The sequence below is a fragment of the Teleopsis dalmanni genome, chromosome X (assembly GCF_002237135.1).
Source record: "Teleopsis dalmanni isolate 2A chromosome X, ASM223713v2, whole genome shotgun sequence".
Taxonomy (NCBI): domain Eukaryota; kingdom Metazoa; phylum Arthropoda; class Insecta; order Diptera; family Diopsidae; genus Teleopsis; species Teleopsis dalmanni.
The window spans coordinates 89731573-89749868 of record NC_051848.1 but is presented as its reverse complement, the minus strand read 5'-3'; the positions used below and the strand labels follow the sequence as shown (position 1 = coordinate 89749868).

The 18296-nt window shown below is 31.6% G+C and overlaps 1 protein-coding gene across 1 annotated transcript; it reads left to right on the top strand.

Annotated features, from left to right (window-relative positions):
- Positions 1–10572: 10572 nt before the first annotated feature.
- Positions 10573–16004, top strand: LOC119689958 (CLIP domain-containing serine protease 14D). Its single transcript, XM_038104910.1, has 6 exons — positions 10573–10818; positions 12732–13118; positions 13176–13284; positions 13355–13539; positions 15390–15691; positions 15757–16004. Exons 1-6 carry the CDS (start codon positions 10710–10712, stop codon positions 15868–15870), a joined length of 1206 nt encoding a protein of 401 aa, XP_037960838.1. The 5' UTR covers positions 10573–10709; the 3' UTR covers positions 15871–16004.
- The last annotated feature ends 2292 nt before the right edge of the window (positions 16005–18296 follow it).

The window sequence follows — 18296 nt, the reverse complement described above, 5'->3', positions numbered from 1 at the left end:
AACTAAAACACTTTCAGTCTTAAAAGTATTTAACTTTATATTAACGATACAGTATCTAATTATATATTTTCGATTTAGTATGTAATTATATATTAGTTGTACGGTTCGATATTTGAAGTGTTGTGAATTCCCTTTCACTTTTCAAATTACATAAGACAAATAAAACAATTATTATAACATATTTTGTTACTCTATTATTTATATCTGATTAGCCGCCTAATATCGGTTAATGATGGGCTTGGTTATGTAGTGTAGTGGACAACGTTAAATAATGCTATTGGATAAAACCTGTCTGGAATAGCTTAGCAAAATTGTTCAGTACAAAGTAAATGTGCTCATCACTGCATAGATATTTATTTTAAATATACTTTTTACACTTATATTATGTGGACCACTAATTACCTGACAAGTTTTAAACGACAGCTGTGAAAGTTTCGACTTTATCAGAAGTTTAGTTAGATTTTTGCAAATAATTGAAATAGTGCACCTAATTCCTTGGAGATTTTTAATGAAAGGGAAAAAATTGAATACCGTTCTGTAATAAAATTCCTCCATTTGATAGAAATGAACAATGATGCAATCAAATTGAAAATGGATTCCGTTTACGGCAACCTAGCACCATCTTTCACAACAATAAAATATTCGAAAACTGAATTTAAATATGATCATACGAGTGTTTTTGATGAAGAGCGTCCGCGTCGTCCAAGAGGTCACAACTGAAAACAACATTGAAAAAATCCGCGATATTGTGTTGGATGATCCAAAAATTATATTGCATAAGGTAGCAGAGATGACAAACATATCATAAAAACGTGTATCGAATATTTTACATGAATATTTGGTTATAAAAAAGCTTTCGACAAGATGGGTGCCGCGTTTGCTCGCAATTGACCAAAAACGACAACGACTTCGTCATTCAAAACATTGTTTGGAAATGTTTATGCATAATCTAGCTGACAGTTGATGAAACATTGATCCATTACTTTACACCTACGGGAAAACAACAAGCCAGAGAATAGGTAGTGCCCGGTGGAAAAGTTTAAGCTTCCGTATTTTGGGATTCAAGTGGAATAATTTTTATGGACTATTTGGAAAAAGAAAAAAACAATATCTGACTACTATCGCATATTATTGAATCGATTGAATGAGAAAATAAAAAAAAACGACCATATTTGTTGAAGAAAAAATAATAACATACGTTAATGAAAAACATGGCAAAATAAAATGAATTACGGTTCGAATCACTTCCTTAACAATCGAATTGTCCGTATTTGACTTTCAGTGACTATTACCTGTTTTTAAATTTGAAAAGATGGCTCCAGGGAAAGAGATTTCCATCAAATGATGAAGTGGAGTTGGAAACTGAGGTATATTTTGGAGGAGCTGATAAGGCGTATTATTTAATGAGGACTATTTTGGAGCATGAAATATGATTATCAAAAACAAATGTTTTTTAAAAACGTTTTTATTATTTAGGCCAGGTATCTATCAATCCACCTATGATGCACTTTTAACTACTTCTATTTAAATAATGCTCTACCAACTGGAGCTGTAACAATTAGTCCAATTTAGAGAGTCCACTTTGTAAAATCAAGTTTTACAAAAATCTTTCTGATAAAAATTTTATAAAAAATAGTGGAGTAATTTGGTAATTGTTGGGCTAATATTATTTTTAACCATTGTTACTCATTTACATTTAAACGGTTGTGATCCATTTCGAATCTTAGTTTCCTGTAGAATATTTTCCCATTTTTTCAGTGTTTTCCATGCTTTTGTTGTTGGTGTTGCAATTTATTGCTTTGATGCCGAATATCCTGTGCACTATATTCATCGGATATTCTTATTACATGGCTTTTCAAAATTCCTTAAACCAATAGAACCGTTTCAACAGGCACTGAACATACAACCCAAAAGTCGACCAAGAATGTAATGAATTGAGGGCTTCAAAGCTAATCTGCAAAAGTTTTATTCCGATTTAATGTTTGCATAAAACAGCGTAGTACTAAGAGAGATGAGATCTTTAGCGCAATAAGATGATCACGATCAGGTTGATTAAATAGAGATTATTTAAATCATATCATCCTTTTACCCATGCCATTGTGCAAGGTTTGTCGTCTTTACATGAGCTTTCGTTCAAGATCAGCATGAGCCATAATTATAAATTGATAAGATGATGTACAGTAACTCGAAGCACAGGTAGCAAAACCGTAAGTAGTGAAAGAATCTATTTTTTAAATGATACTAATTGTATCTGAACTTTTCTGGTGGGTTCATTTTGTAATTTTTAGATCAGTTTTTAACTATATAAATTGAAATGAAATAAAATTAAATTTCATTTTTTTGAAAGCCGTAGACATCAATAATATCTCTTTCACATTCTTTAAAGGGGTAAGTTGAGAACTCCTGATAGGACTTTTGCAACGTGGGTATTGTTTTCGTTAGGCAACTTTTGTTGTAACATTGCCTTAGAGCTTTTTGAAATATTTACAATGTTTTCATAAGATAGAATAGCTTTACTGAAATATGCTAATCGCAACTATTGTAGAGTTGACCATAGGGCAATGGCCAAGAAAATGTACAATATCATCAGTCCCATCTAAATTACACATACTACATAGCGCAGATTTATCTACATCAAACATGTTCCCGATTAGCTGTATCGTGCTACTTCTCGCTTTGAGTATTCAGGTGATATTTTTAATATGTGTTATGTCAGCTATATATTCCTTTCCCAGTGATGGCGTTAAGTCTTTATAATTCGGTTGGTTTGTTGAGATTTTCTTATATATTTGTCTTTCAAATAAGTTTACAGAAATGTCAATAGCAGTTCATTATTTGCCTTCCAAAGTTTTCGCGATGCTGTTTGCTGATTCCATTTTATATCACAGTCATTTCCCAGCTCATTAAGAACCTGCACTCAAGAAAGGTTAAGATTTAACAATTTTTTGGTCAATTGATTGGGTGGTCTTTCGGTATCATATATAAACATGGTTCTGAAAATGTAAATGGGGTGCAGTTTTAATGTATATAAATGTCCATTTACCGCACCAGTCTCTAGCATTAAAATATATGTTGGCGTAAATTGTGGCATTCTCAATATTTTCTTTAAAACGTATAATTGGAATTTATCCACCTTCTCCAATAAAGTGCAACCCCATACTTGAGCACAATATGTTTGTATTGCTCTACTTATTGCTAGGAACAGATTCAATTTTGCTTTTATAGGTATGTTAGTTTTTTTAAGAAAGTTGTTCCACGTGAGATTTATACTATATATATATATTTAGCTGCAATATTTCTTTTCTCTACATGCTTCTTAAAGTTCATTGTTGGTATCATACCTAGATGGCAGTATTCATTCACTACTCTTACTTCTTCTCCACCGAGACACCATTTTTCTTTATTTACCAGTCGACTTTCTTTTCGAAAGACCATAATAGGGGATTTGCTCAGATTGACTTTTAAATTCCAATTGTGGCAGTAGCTTCCAACTTATAAATCATTATTTGAAGAGTCGTTAAATCGTTAGCCAGTATAATAATGTCGTCGGCATATATTAGAATTCGAATGTTTAGTTCTTCTATCTGTATGCCTCCTTCCAAGAAATCATTTAAGTCATTGAGGTAAAGTACAAACAAATGTGGTGATAATATACAACCTTGTTTCACTCTGCTTACAGCTGAAAATTCATTAAATATGTCTCTCCCAGTCCATACTACGCATTTAGTATTTGAGTATACATTTTCTATAAAACGGACCATTATTGTTGAGAATTCACCTGCATGAAGCTTATAAATTAACGCCTTTCAAGAAACCTTATTGAAGGCTGCTTTCACATCTACAAAAAAGACATACGTTTTCTTATTATTTTTAAAATTTATCTGTACTGTTGATGACAAGTTGTAAATATTATCCACTGTAGAAAAATTCTTCCGGAACCCAGCCTGAGAGTAGTTTATTATTCCATTACTTTTGGTCCAATTTGTTGATCTGTCTGTTACTTCACCCACCATAACTTTTGCAATACAATTCATAAAGGATACTCCGCGGTAATCCTACATCAACTTTCTTATGTTCCATACATATCACGCTTTTCACAAACGATTCGTCAATTATACCGCTGTTAAACATGTCACTATTGTTGTCTCTGACCAATTGTTATCTCTGATAGGAGTTCGTTTGGTGTATGTTTAATGAATTCATACGATGTTCTGTCTTCTCCCGGAGCTTTATTACTTTTTGTTCGCTCAATAAACTCTCTCACTTCTCTTAGTGTTATAGTTTTGTCTAGCTCATAAACTTCCCTATAACAGTGAGTATACTGTATATCTAAAGATGTCTGTGAAGGGTTTAGTAAATTACTAAAATATAATTTCAACACTACGGCCTCAATTGTAATCGTTGAACTTGTGCTTTATTTCTCTCGCAATTTTCCACCAGTCTTTGCTAGTCTTCACATTTTGTATCTTAGCATCCAATTGTTGAAAGTAACTCTGTTTGGCTTCTGCACATATAACTTTATAGTGCTCATCATCTTTCAAGTAAATCTCTTTTATCTGGCTACTTCTTACTTGTCTAAATTTTTCTAGAAGCCGATTACATAATTTATATCCGTCAGAATTAACTGATCTTTATTCTGCTTTACATTTAATAAAGTTACACATATTCGTTGTTTATATGCTATTACTTGCTGTTTATTCAATTTCAATTTTGGATGTAAATTTATATTGGTTCTTTCACTTTCTACATCGATCAATCTAAACGTTAAGACTATAGGAAAATGGTCAGACCAGTGTGAGTTTCCGACGTTAAACTTATCGATAAATTCAAGTTTTTCTTAGGAGACTGCACAGATAACATTTACTGACATTCTAACTTCACTAGCGAATGTGATTTCTCCTTCCTCATCACCTTTTGTCATTCCATTCGCTATTACAAGTCCCTCGTCACAGCATAATTGTATAAATCTATGTAAACATGAATTTTCCACTTCGTCTTTAGATTTTCTTTCTTCGAATCCAGCCGTAAAGTTCCATATATATTCCTCATCCAAGTAGTTTTGCATTTTACCAATTCTGACATTCAGGTCTCCAATCACAATAGGATTTTTAATTTCATTTTTCATGAATATTGTCTCCAGTTTACCAAATTTGTCGGTCCAAATTGCGCTTCTTATGTATAAAGGTACTATATTTATTTGAGGGTGTCTGAATTTTATATATATTATATGGCATTCCTGAACTATTTTAGTGTAATAATTATTTCCTAGGTTTGCCAGTTCCTTTTTGATGCTAGCAGTATATCTCCACTACATCTACCATAATTATTAATTCTTGCTGCATAATTCCATGTTAGATTGTAACCGCCAATTGTATTAATAAACCTATTTCATCTGCCAATTTGTTTTCATTTTAGGAACTCTGTATTGTTCTATTGTTTTCAACGAATAGGGAATTACCCAAGTTGGAGTTCGCATATCACGTCTATAGAAAATAAACGCCAATTAATGGATATAGAGAAATGCATCAAAATAAATTTGTTAACGAAATTGTGACGAATTTTCAAAATCAAGCCATAAAATCATCACAAACGTTGAAAAATCTGTAGATAAACATTCAGTATTACATCATAAAATGAGAATGGCAAATTTGCACGGTCTCATGGTTTCACCATTCTCGTTGTGATGATATGTAGAACCATAAAATAGTTTTTAAATCATAATTTCAATTAAAATGACAATACGGTTAGCGTTAAAACGCCACAACGAAACCACCTAATTAGAAATGCGGAAGACTAGTACTTTGTCACTTGCAGGTGACGCTGGTATCTTTCTAGCTATTCAGAATAATATACAATCTATCATATGTACATATGTATGTATAAATATTTTATCAACTACTCTTTGAGTTATGAAACTTCCAGCAGACATTGTTTAGAGATAAACACAGATAGATAGGTTGTGATGCAAAAGTTTCTATATTTATGTATACGAAGACATCGAACGAATGTATGTGGATTGGTTTAGGTATATCTTTTTTCAGAATTAAGTTAAAAATTTAGGAAATCATTATGTTTCTTCATTTTTTATCACAACTACTTTCATTCTACAACTGAACGAACACGCATCTTTCTACATACAATGACGGACATAATTATTGCCACAGCAAGTATATTGAATTTGAATACTGTTCTAATTAACAAAATTTTTTTAGCAGATAACATGCTTAATTTGCAATTAGATTCATTTTATTTGATTATATTCTCTTGTATTTAATTTCTTAAAATTAAAAAATCAAAAAAAGTACTAAATTAGGCTGAGTTTTTTGTCACTTTTCAAGCAGTGACGATTGGTGCATCGTTCATACTAATGCTCAAGAAGTAGAATGGATGTATACGAGTACAAGATTGTAACAGGTGATTTTAATAATGAATACGTGCGTTTGAGCCGGAACGTAAACAGCAGTTAACTGTTAACTGTCGACTGTATGGGTGTTTCAAGATGAACCAAATCCAATAAAAGTTGTTCGCGCTCAAGGCACTTCAAAACAAATGGTCGCTTCTTTTTTCGGAAAAACTGAGCATGTATAACCTATACGAAGACACCATTACAGAAACGTAAAGCGGTCAATTCCGAATGGTATAAATTCAACCATTTGTTTACCGAAAATCTTCAGAGAAATACGGAAAACAAACAAGCGCAGTCGGATCATTCTCCATCTCCATCAAGACAGCCCGAGTGTTCACAGAATTCGTCTAATAACCGACTATTTGAAGATTCAAAAATTCAAATTGATGAGTCATCTGCTGTACTGATTTCTGTCATGATTTGGCACCCAAAGACTTCTTCTTGTTTCTGGTTCTCGAACGTCAATAATAAATTGTGTGGATAACGATTTTTGTTGGCGGGAGCAACAACGAAGCCGTTGTTGCGTTTAAAAACCATGTTTTGGAGGTGGCTGAAGAAGGTTGCAAAAATGCTTTGACAAATGGTATAACAATAAAGCAACAAGTCAATATCTTTTCATTATTAGGCTCGAAATATAAATAGTGATCCTCGTACTACGGTATTGAGGTAACATATTTTAAAAACCAATCGTAACAATTTTCTAACAGCTTACTGGTAATTATGGAAAGAACTACTCGCGGCATTACCATATCTTATGGATCTATTGAAACCATCTCTCAAATAACCATTTATAATTCTTTATTGGGTTTTCACTTTGTAGTAGCTTAAAGATTTTAAAATATACTTTTGTAAAAAGAGATAAAAAATTTAATACAGTTGATATGGATGATTTCTAGCACAACCGAATCATTAAAGCGTAAAATTAAACAAGGGAATATAATAATTGATAAGTTTATATTTATATATAGTACTTTTTTGTAAATCTTATAAAGTAAGGATTCTGTATTATTTTCATAAGACTTATGTGGGGTATTTAACGCATTATTTCACTGAGAGTTTCCTTTTTAAACCCAACAAATGGATAGTCAATGATAGAATTTTAACGCCCGTTAAATTAAACATTGGTAAAATTGGGTAGACACATTATATTGGACATCTGTTGTAATAATTGCAATAGGGCTCAATAGTGCCATCATCAATATGACTCCGAAAGTTGTAATAATATACATATATAATGTTACTAAAAACTGTGTAAGTATATGTTAGGAAGGATTTTCGAATAGCAAAGAAAGAAAGAAAGGACAATTTTATTGAAATTTGGCTGACCATACAACGCTGTTTCGAGTATTACTTGGCAATACTCATTCATCATCAGTGGTCTTAGGAAATAATCGAATTTTTAATTAGTTTATAGTCCGTATATAATTTGATTGGACTGCAAGTGCCAGGCTTAAAACTCGTGCCTGCCAAATTAGAAACGATGACTAATCGTGTTTATCCACAAGTGTTAGGATGCAATTTCAATTCTATACTATATGTCGATATAGCTTAATGCTCAAGATATGGAGGTTCAAAGTTATAAGCATTTTGTATCGATTATATACACTAATATGTCATTTGTTTTACACAATGTTCTATTAATTATAAAAATCTATTTGTAGTTGACTGTTTCGATTTGATCATTTCTAACTTTAAGCCGTGATAATTCAAAATCTAAGATATAATTAGAGACCGTGACGTGATGAAATTTGTTCAAATTAGGTAACGTTACTATTATCTATTGTCAAATGGATGTGTTCAGGACAAAGGAATTGTGTTTAAATTATACGAATAGGATAGGTAAAATAAATTTTGTAATGGGTAAAGGTACACAATATAATTTGTAATTAAATGAAACAAGAGAAAACTGAAAGAAATATTCATAATAATATCATAATAATAAATAAGAAAATAAGAAATACTATAGGTATGCAAAAACTTTAAATATATCAGTCTAGTACTATATATATATCTTAGACATTCCCGAACAATATATGACGGAATTTTTTTTTTCCAAAATGCCATTGAAAATAGTGAAAACAGTTTGAAGTGAATAAGTAATCTTGAAAGAAAAAACAAATAAACAGTGGAAAAATGAGATCGAAAACTGGCTATATAACTCTTATGGGTCCTATATGATGAAATGGAACCACTAATCTTTTTATATTGATTTTACATATACTTATAATTATATTTTTGAATTTTTTTTTTCTGCATAAATATGAATTTTCTAAACAAATAAAAGTTAACAGAAAAACTTTGTTTTCTCTATTTTCTTTAAAATTAAAATTTTGACAATGTCTCGAGTACGTAGCCCTCAAAACATTTAGTTTTAAAACCTTAACGATTTTATAGCCATCAGACAGCAATAAAAAAGTTATTATATTACTTTAATAGCTTGAATTTTCTACTTCAATTGTTGTTGTGAATTTGCATTAAAATATGTTAAAAACATTAAAAATAAAACGGTAAACTCAATTGAAAGTAAAATTAACCGGAAAAATGCTTAACATCATTTATTTTTTTTTTTCATAAATCCGTAAATGAGCTACAACATGATTTCAGGTATTTGAGCACAATATATTGTTAATATATAGTCATTATACCAACTAAGTTCTAAAAATATTTATATATTGGATATACATTTTCATTTCTCAGATAGATAGATCGATCTATGGTATAAGTTCATAAGTATTTGGGCAGAGATTGAGTTACTTTAGTAGACAATGCTATATTTAAGAGTTTGGAATTTCGGGTCTAGCAGATATTGTGGAGCTCTAAAATTTAGCAAATTTCCGTATCCTGGTTCCAATGTGTATCAATCAATATGTTTGACTTTAGTGATGGTAAGGACGACAAGTCCTGTTAGTAAATAAATATTAATGTAAATTAGACGCATTATTGGTGGTTTCTAGGTTATGATTCATCGCTTATACTATATTATATATTTTCATTGAAATTCTCCAAATTTTTAGATTATAGGGAGTATTATTTGTTGTATGTTTATCCATTTCACAGAAAACTTTGGAAACCAGTAATTTATTGACATTATCTTTCCCGCTTCGTTTAACAACCAGACATAAATTTATTATTGTGATTATTATTATAATGGCTGCCCCGAGCTACTCACAAAAATATTGGATGATTTCTCGCACACTCTGAACTAACTTTAGAATAATAAAAAACGATTGTACTCATTTTCGTCAATTTCTCTAAGTAGATACCCTCCATATTAAGTGATAACTTATACTGTTACCTTTCTGTAGAAATTAACTTAGTTAGGAGAACCTATTTGATTCACTTTCATTACCTATTAAACAATGTTTATAAAGACGGACGTCAGAGAAAATTGAGACTACTCCTTGTTAGGAACGTGTCTCCTCTTTTGCGACATATTTTTCGCCAAAGTACTCCTAGTATGTGGCCAATTTGTTCTATCTGATATTTATATGTATAACAACAAGCGAACTTAAATGGATTCATAATAAACTACGACAGGTACAAATTCATTAAGGGGACTTGTTCGCAAAGCAACTTATGGAGGAACTAAAGCTGCCGACTATGATGTAGTAAGTCACTTTGCTCAGTGAAATGTGAATATCGCTTTTAAAACATCTTGTTAAAATGTCAGTGATGGCACATAAAAATAATACAAAATACAAATAAAATTAAGCTAAATTAAACAAACTGAATGAGCTGCATTAATATTTTGTTAAACACATGTGTATATTCGCTTTAATTTAAACTACTTTTTCCCTAATGACCATATGACCATTCTAAAGTACAGCAAATATATAATATAATATTAACAACAATAAATTATAAATTAATACTTTAAAATGTTTATATGAACGGCTGCGATCATCATTATTGTCATTGTGATTATCATTAAGGGTTAACTTTATTATTTTGGTATGAACGCGTACTTAGTAATCATGCACTGAGATACATTGAAATGTGTTTATGTATGTTTTCGTATTTTTAATACTTTATTCATAGCAAAACGTTAAATACATGGAAAAGTTGAAAGAAAACCATGCGTTCTAATATCGTCCAAATTGTTATAAAATATTAAATTATTAACTAAAATCCATTCGAATTTAGTTAGTTGAGTGAAGTAACCGAGTTTAGACGTTGAGAACGGGTTCACCTTTTCTCTGTTAAAATCGATTCGAAAGCCTTTTATTTCAGATATATTTCGTATCTGTGTGTTCTATTCAAATTAATAGCGATCAGTTCGTTTGATAATCAATCGGTCGGTAGGATGTTCCAAATGGATATTTACGGTCCCAGTTACAAATTATTGCAGCTTTTTACATATTTCTTCATTTGTCATTTAGCAGCAGTTGCAAAGTGTGAATATGGCAGATTTGGTGAGATTTTATGAATTATTGTGTTGTGCTAAAAATATATATGGAACATTGGTGGTTGCTGGGACATCTACCATTGTGTAGAACGTTAAAAACTTTAAAAACTGTCTTTAGATTAAACACTAATTAGAAGAGCATTTCAGCTATCAACAAATCATAAGAATTTACTTTAAACAAACTTATACATGTCCTCGGGACTGTTAAGGAAGTAACATTGAAGATACACAAACCTATTATAGGCATACTCAACCCATCGATGGAAAATATATGACGTACTTTCTTCATTCGACTCACAACAGTGGTCTCGCTCATTCTTGCTTTATTATAGCAGAATGATCGCATAGTTAACTTATAATAAATCCAACTTTTCTATTAGTAAAGGTTATTAGATCACTCGATTGTTCAGTATTAAACAGAGGCCAGTACTTATAAATATGTTCGCACTTATAAAAATGATTAATATTAGTATCATTAATTTCTTCAAAATACTAGTATTTATGAAAACCTTAAAGATAGTTCACGGTATGTCAAGGGTTTTTAAATTTTTTAGTTAGTTTTTTAATAAGAAGCCACCTCCATAGCTTTTTATAGATATTTAATAACCTTTTTATAACTCTAATCTAACCCCTTAACCCTTAAAATTGACAGATATTATACCTTTTATAACTACAAACAAAAATATCATACAATATATATTATAAGAACAAGTAAAGTACTTTCACATTCGCTCATAAACTTTATGAAGACCTTACTTACTTTACAGGTGTAAGGTCTTCATAAGGTCTCTATATCTTTATTAAGAACAAACGTAGATATTTTGTTTTTATTAAAAACAAACAGAGCATTTTTACAGTGTATTTAATAGAGCAGGAAACTTTTCTCAAAATCTATTAAGGACTTTCTTAATGATAATTCATTCTCTAAATTATAATTTTAGTACAACTAACGGCTTTTACATAGTACTCACAAAGCTTATAATATTTGACTCGAAGTACGATCACCATTTTTTCATTACAATTGATTCCCAAAAACTGTGTATTTTATTGCCAGACAGCAAATCCTCAATAAAAGCAAACGAATCTTTTTCACATTGTATCCAATTACTTTAAAAACCGCCACTTTAAATTTAATTTGGACTTCCGTAATTCTATTTCCTTGATAGATGTTCTAAGTTTAAAAAGAAAGGGCGTCATTATAATAGATTCCCAGGGACTGTATTTTACATTGACAGATACTATCTTTAAAAAGTACGAAGTTAATACATTTTGATGGACATTGAATTCAATATCTTCATAAAACAGTACCTCCTTCACTCTATGTCACTCTGTGCTTAGTTAAGTACTTCTACATTATACTCAAAACAGTTTATAAAATTTGACTTTAAGAATTTAAATTGATACGTTTTATCTGAATATAAATCAGCCAAAAAAACTCTTTCAAGCACTGCAGTAGTTTGTTATTTGGATCTCCTTAATTTCCCCTGAAAGACAAAATGGTTTCAAAAGAATAACACAAAAAGCTATATAAGTAATAATGGTTAGTGTAGCTTGGCTCACCCTGCCAACTATGAGGGCTTTAAAAACAGCAACATTTTTTCAGAGTGAAATTACGAATATTTATGTCCGTATTAAGACGTGCCCTTTCAACCTAACCTAATTTACTGTTGAAATCGTCAATTATTGAAATAATGAAAACATTAGAGTAATTTAATTCATTTAATATGATTAAATGGATTCATTCACTAAAGTCACAAATTATTTCAGTTTGACTCTTTTTTTCTTTTATAAAAAATAGTCCTGAGGATATATGATACATTAGTAGTACTAATTATCGTGATAAAAACTATCTCCGAATTGAGCTTTAAAATAAAATCTTACCAGCACACAAAAATTAAATGAAAAAAATTGATTTTTTAGACAATATAATATTATCGGGTACATATTCAAATCCATCTAAAGCGTTGGTCGGAGCCTCAGACATAAGTGGTGTACGCCCACAAAGCCGTGCCGCATATACACACCGTGGGGATCCTCTTCGTTCGTACTATGATGCTGGTACCGAATGCACTGTGGGTACTGAATGCACGCCATTGCATGACTGTACGGCAATGATATATGAAGTGGCTAAAATGTGTTATTATGGCGATAAATCCCTTTTTTGCGGTGGTGGCGAGGAAATGCCATACGTGTGTTGTCCAAGTAGTCCACTTGAAAAAAATCAAGTTTGTGGAAAATCATTAGTTCAGGGACACTTTTATAAGGGTTTGGGCACTTACCCGTTTGTGGCACGTGTCGGATTCAAACGTAAGTTGCTTCTGAATCCTTTCCTGTAACAAATACATAAGTATTTAAATGTTTCAGACGTAAACACTGGAGCATTTGCTTATCCCTGTGCTGGTTCAGTAATAGCCCGGCGAGTAATTTTAACCGCTGCACACTGTGCGTTAGCGAAAGCAGAAGGACATCGCTTGTAAGTTACACTCGTACAATTTTACTTTAAGAAGTGCATAAAATGACATAATACCAATTAAATCCAATAGGTCATCTGTTCGTGTGGGTGAATATGATACTTCGTCCGATCCGGACTGCGCCAGTACAGGCTTTTGCGCACCACGCTCCGTTAATCATGCCATTAGTCACGTTATTGTACATCCAGATTATAAACAAGGGCAGTACCATCATGATATTGCTTTGCTAGTACTTAAAACACCACTTAATTACTCAGGTAAGTTTGGAGTGGCTCAAAGGGTGGCTGGCTATTAGTAATTATATGAAATGCTCATGTGTGAATAATATTTATACATATTTCGCACAAAATTACACACCGATTTCAAGTTCATATTTATATTACGTTTTTTTGCATGCTTATAATTAGAGTGTACCCGCGTTTCTCATTTTTTATTTTGTAAATTGAAACATCGTATCAATATTTAAAAAAAATCACGTATAGGTGGGAGTGAATAACGATTATAGACAGTACAGCTATCAATTTAACATTAAAATATTTTCGTTTTAAAAAATTAAAAACCTATTAAATTATACCTGGTTTTGTACACTCTGGAGCAAAACTATAGGGTCCAAGTAGCTGCCACACAGCAACAGAATGATGAATGTACAAGCTTAGCTACCTTTTATTTATGTCTACCTTTGTTTATCTATATAATTATCTTATTATTGAAGTTAACGAAAGAATCTGAATATAATCAGTTATTGCTTCCAAATTACAATAGCCTCTCGTTTATGTAAACTTATTAATCTAATATAATCTAGATAATCTAGAACATAATCTAGAAAAAAGTGTCTTTTAGTGTCTTTTGATAGCTTCAATAAATAAATGGTGTAAATGGAACAAAGCCTGCTCTACGAAGACGAGAATATCTTTTGTCGAATAGCTCCTGATAACCGATGCAAATTGTGGTAAAAAAATAATTATAGAAAACGTTGTTTCATATATTTGTACATATATTCGATTTCACATATATGTATTAAATTCTATATTCCTTTTTCCTATAGTCGTGTAACATCGAATTTTCATGTTTGTTAAATGTTTGTTCCAATGGATAACTCTATAGAATCCAGAAATTTTTATCGTGATTTCCTGCCGAGAATGCTTAACACCACGGTGTTCAAAAACACACGTATTGATACAAAGCGCCAATCAACGCCCCATTGGAATAGCCTGCTCTATTCCTCCGGTACCAATGAAGATATTTATGTAAGTCATATCTTCCACCTTGGTGAAATGCGAGGCCCATCTTAAACCTCTGCTACAATTTGGGCTGTGGCCAGACTGGAACTGGGGATTTTAGTCGCTGCTTACGACTGGCAATCCTAACCGCGTATGAATTCTTTCCCCCATTCCGCAGGGTAGGACAACCCTACAGAAAGAATCTTACAACAACTAGGAAGAAAAGATGTTTTATTTGCCACACCGTTTCCTATTATAAATATTGTAATTTTCTCTAACAGCCAAGCTTGAATTTAAAATCTAGTAGGCCTTACGGCTGCCTTTTCTTGAGAAGTTCGAGAAATTCGGACTTCGCTCAAAGAGTTGTATAGGTTTCTTAGTATCACACTATTTATGGACCCCTGAGCATAGACCACCCACTTGCCTGTTTTATTTCAGTTCTGTACCAACGGCTTACTCCTGGTTGCTATTAACATATACTGCTGTTTTAACAGAAACTTTGACGGTAGGGCTTACGTGGAGGTGGAGCTTTGATAAAGCTTTAGTAACTTGCATTGCGACCATTCTACTTACTTTGTGAAGCGGCCCTAGAAAAATAGACTTTTCGGACGCTTGTATAAGAGAATAGATTCAATAACGGCTGTGTAGAGCCAGAGGACGATTCAACCTTGAATTGTTCTAATCTTATACATCAGTTAGTGGCACATGCAACCGTTTAAAGTCAAGTAGAAGAACCAGATATTTAACGTTCGTACCTCCATACTGTCTGAATTAGGGTTTTATTATTAATAATATAACGGAGTTTTTATTTAGTTAACTATTCGCCTATTTTTTATAAACATTATCTTTTCAATTTTAAATACAATGTATTGCACACACTACAATAGTTGCGACGCAGCCGATTTGTTTGCAAAAGACCCGTACCAATTTGGTTGTTGGCAAGCGGGCAACGATCGCAGGTTGGGGAAAAATGTCGACATCTAGTGCCCGACAACCTGAAATGTCCCATTTGGATGTACCACTAACCAGTTGGGACTTATGCATGCGCAATTATGGGTCAACTGGTGCATTAGAATCGCCGAATTCTATTGAGGGTCAGTGGATGTGCGCTGGCGGTGAAGGTAAAGATGTTTGCCAAGGATTTGGTGGTGCGCCATTATTTATACAGGAGAATGGCATTTTTTCGCAAGTAAGTTTAATAATATCATAATATAACTATAAATAATATCGAAAAATGTTTCAAATTTTTTGAAGATCGGTATAATGTCGTTTGGTTCTGACAACTGTGGTGGTTTGCGTATACCAAGCGTTTACACATCTGTGGCTCATTTCGCAGAATGGATACATGATAACACACCTCCGGAATAAATATTTCATACAGTTTGAAACCACAAAATAAAACTGATATCGAGCAGAAATCATGATTGTGATTAAGGAGAAAATGTGAAATTCTTAATTTTCACTATTAATTTTATATTAAGCCATTTTTTATAATATTTATTTACAAATGTACATCATAGCTAATGAAAATAAACTGTTTTAAATAGCAACTTTTTTTAAATAAAATTATGACTGGTAAGGGCAAATAAAAGATTGATTAGGATGGTTGTGTGAAAGTAACATTGTACATTTCTAGCTCGATTATACAGAAAATCTAAACTCAAATTATTTGCAATATGTCCATAGACAGAATTTATTATAAGTAAATAATTCCCTAAAAATAGGCAAGGTTATTTGCATCTGGGCAGTTGTTGACTAGAACCAAAGCAGCAGACCGTCAGTTCGACGATAAGAAATGCTGAGTTTTGGTATTTGGTTAATAATTGGTGTCACGATGTAAGTGACATTGAAATTGTAAATACGGAAGAATTGCAAAAATATGTAGAGCATTCTTATTAATAATAAAAACTTTGCAAATTTAGCAAAGTAAATTATGAAACTATGAAAAAACCCAATTAGGGTAATTTGAAGGTCATATATTGGATTTTTGCATCAAGTTTGGGTATATAAGATAGATTTAAAACCACAAAGAGATATAGTTAAGTTGCAGTTGGAGTTGTAGTTGAAGTGGAAGTTAGAGTCTAAGTTAGAGTCTAAGTTAGAGTCTAAGTTGGAGTAAAAATTAAGAGTCAAAGAGGAGTCAAAGACGGGAGTTGAAAGTTGTGTAGAAATAGAAAATTATAAAAAACAGTGGTTAAACGAAGTAGTGGTTAAAATTTATATACTGTACACTTAGCCAAATAATAAAAATGATCAAGCGTAGTAGCGCTGACAACAAATGTTAAACAAATAAGGTGTGTGTCTGAATTTAAAAGAATCCAAAGAATATAAATTATAACATAAATAAAATTAATAAAATTAAATTGTGAAATTAAACTCAAGTGTTTTCATAATAGCTAAGGACCTTTTTAAAAATTAGCTATAAACAAGTGCAACTGAAACATTTCGTCCAAAACTTGAAATAAAGAATTCAACATTTTGGCACACTCGGGGTTTTCCACTAAAATACACAACACTCCTAATAAACGAGATTAATGTGTTGTTATATACTTCAGTAGTAATTAATATTCACATAGCTGCTCGATCATTAGTAATATTGAATTTCCAATCAAGAAGATCAAGGTTTGCAGATTTACGATGCATAGATTATAAATAGCTTAAATATCAAAGTCGTTTGAATAAACGTCGAATCCTACAATACCATTTCGATTCGTATAAACCCACTGGCTTTTAGTCATGCCTCATTAAAGAAAGATTTCTGAAACAGTATCAGCGAAGGCGGAAGTAGTCTCATTTTATACAAGTACAGCTAGAAATATTAAAAGGATTTCATGATGCCCACTAGAGCTAAGGATTTAGCATTCATCCTGAGTCACCCATTTTACAAATTCTGACGTTTATTTTCTTAATAAGATCGAAAGAAGCTCTACCTCATTATTTAATTTACGAGTTACTTCATAGGGGTTCACAGACTCACCACCACACCAGTACTAACTGATAAAGTTATTTACATGTCTAATTTAAATGAAAGCGCATTAAGCTACTACTGGACACATTTAATAAGGTATAAATTTTTACTGAAATCGACCACAGAAATGCACTGCCTGGATTTATTTTGTTCTCTGCAAAAACAGAGGTTGTAATTAGCAGTGTAGGAGTTCTAATCCCATGAGTCCTAAATGATGACAAAATCTATTCCCTTTTCTTAACGCAAGATAACAAAATTATCATTGGCTTATGTTATTTGTCGTGGACATCAAATTTATAAATTTCATTCTGCGATAACACTAGTTTATAAATAATCAAAAATTTTATTTTCAAAAGGTAAGACCGAAATATTCTATAGTGAAATTTGGCGGAGAACTCAGAACTTTTTCTTGTGTCTCTGCATATGCTCCATAAATTTTTTTTAGTTACTTTTAAGTTATTGCATATAGTGTGGCATATCAAATTAAAGCTGAAACTTGTACGAATATTTTAAGCTATATAATGTCAATGTGACTTAACTGATTTGGTTACTATAGTCAAAAATGTACAGATGAATATATTTTTTCACGTTTTTTTCAACTTTTTCGACTTTTCATGTGATATGATTTCCACAGAACTATTAACAAAAAAATTTTTTTTTTGATTAGTGTCAAAGACTGTTTTAATACAAACGTTTTGAGTGATTAAACATAAAAATCGAATAAAAATTGAAAACCTTATATGTATACTATTTTCCAAATTTGCCCAAAATAGTGTTTTTTTCTAAAAAGTCAAACTAATATAGAAGAATCATTTTTTTCGAATTT

What these genes read in the sequence shown, in the direction of transcription:
- LOC119689958 (XM_038104910.1), top strand. Translation starts at nt 10,710, where the DNA reads ATGTTCCAAATGGATATTTACGGTCCCAGTTACAAATTATTGCAGCTT. An exon ending in GGCACGTGTCGGATTCAAAC is followed by an intron (nt 13,119 to 13,175) that starts GTAAGTTGCTTC and finishes TAAATGTTTCAG; the next exon opens with ACGTAAACACTGGAGCATTT. An exon ending in AAAGCAGAAGGACATCGCTT is followed by an intron (nt 13,285 to 13,354) that starts GTAAGTTACACT and finishes TAAATCCAATAG; the next exon opens with GTCATCTGTTCGTGTGGGTG.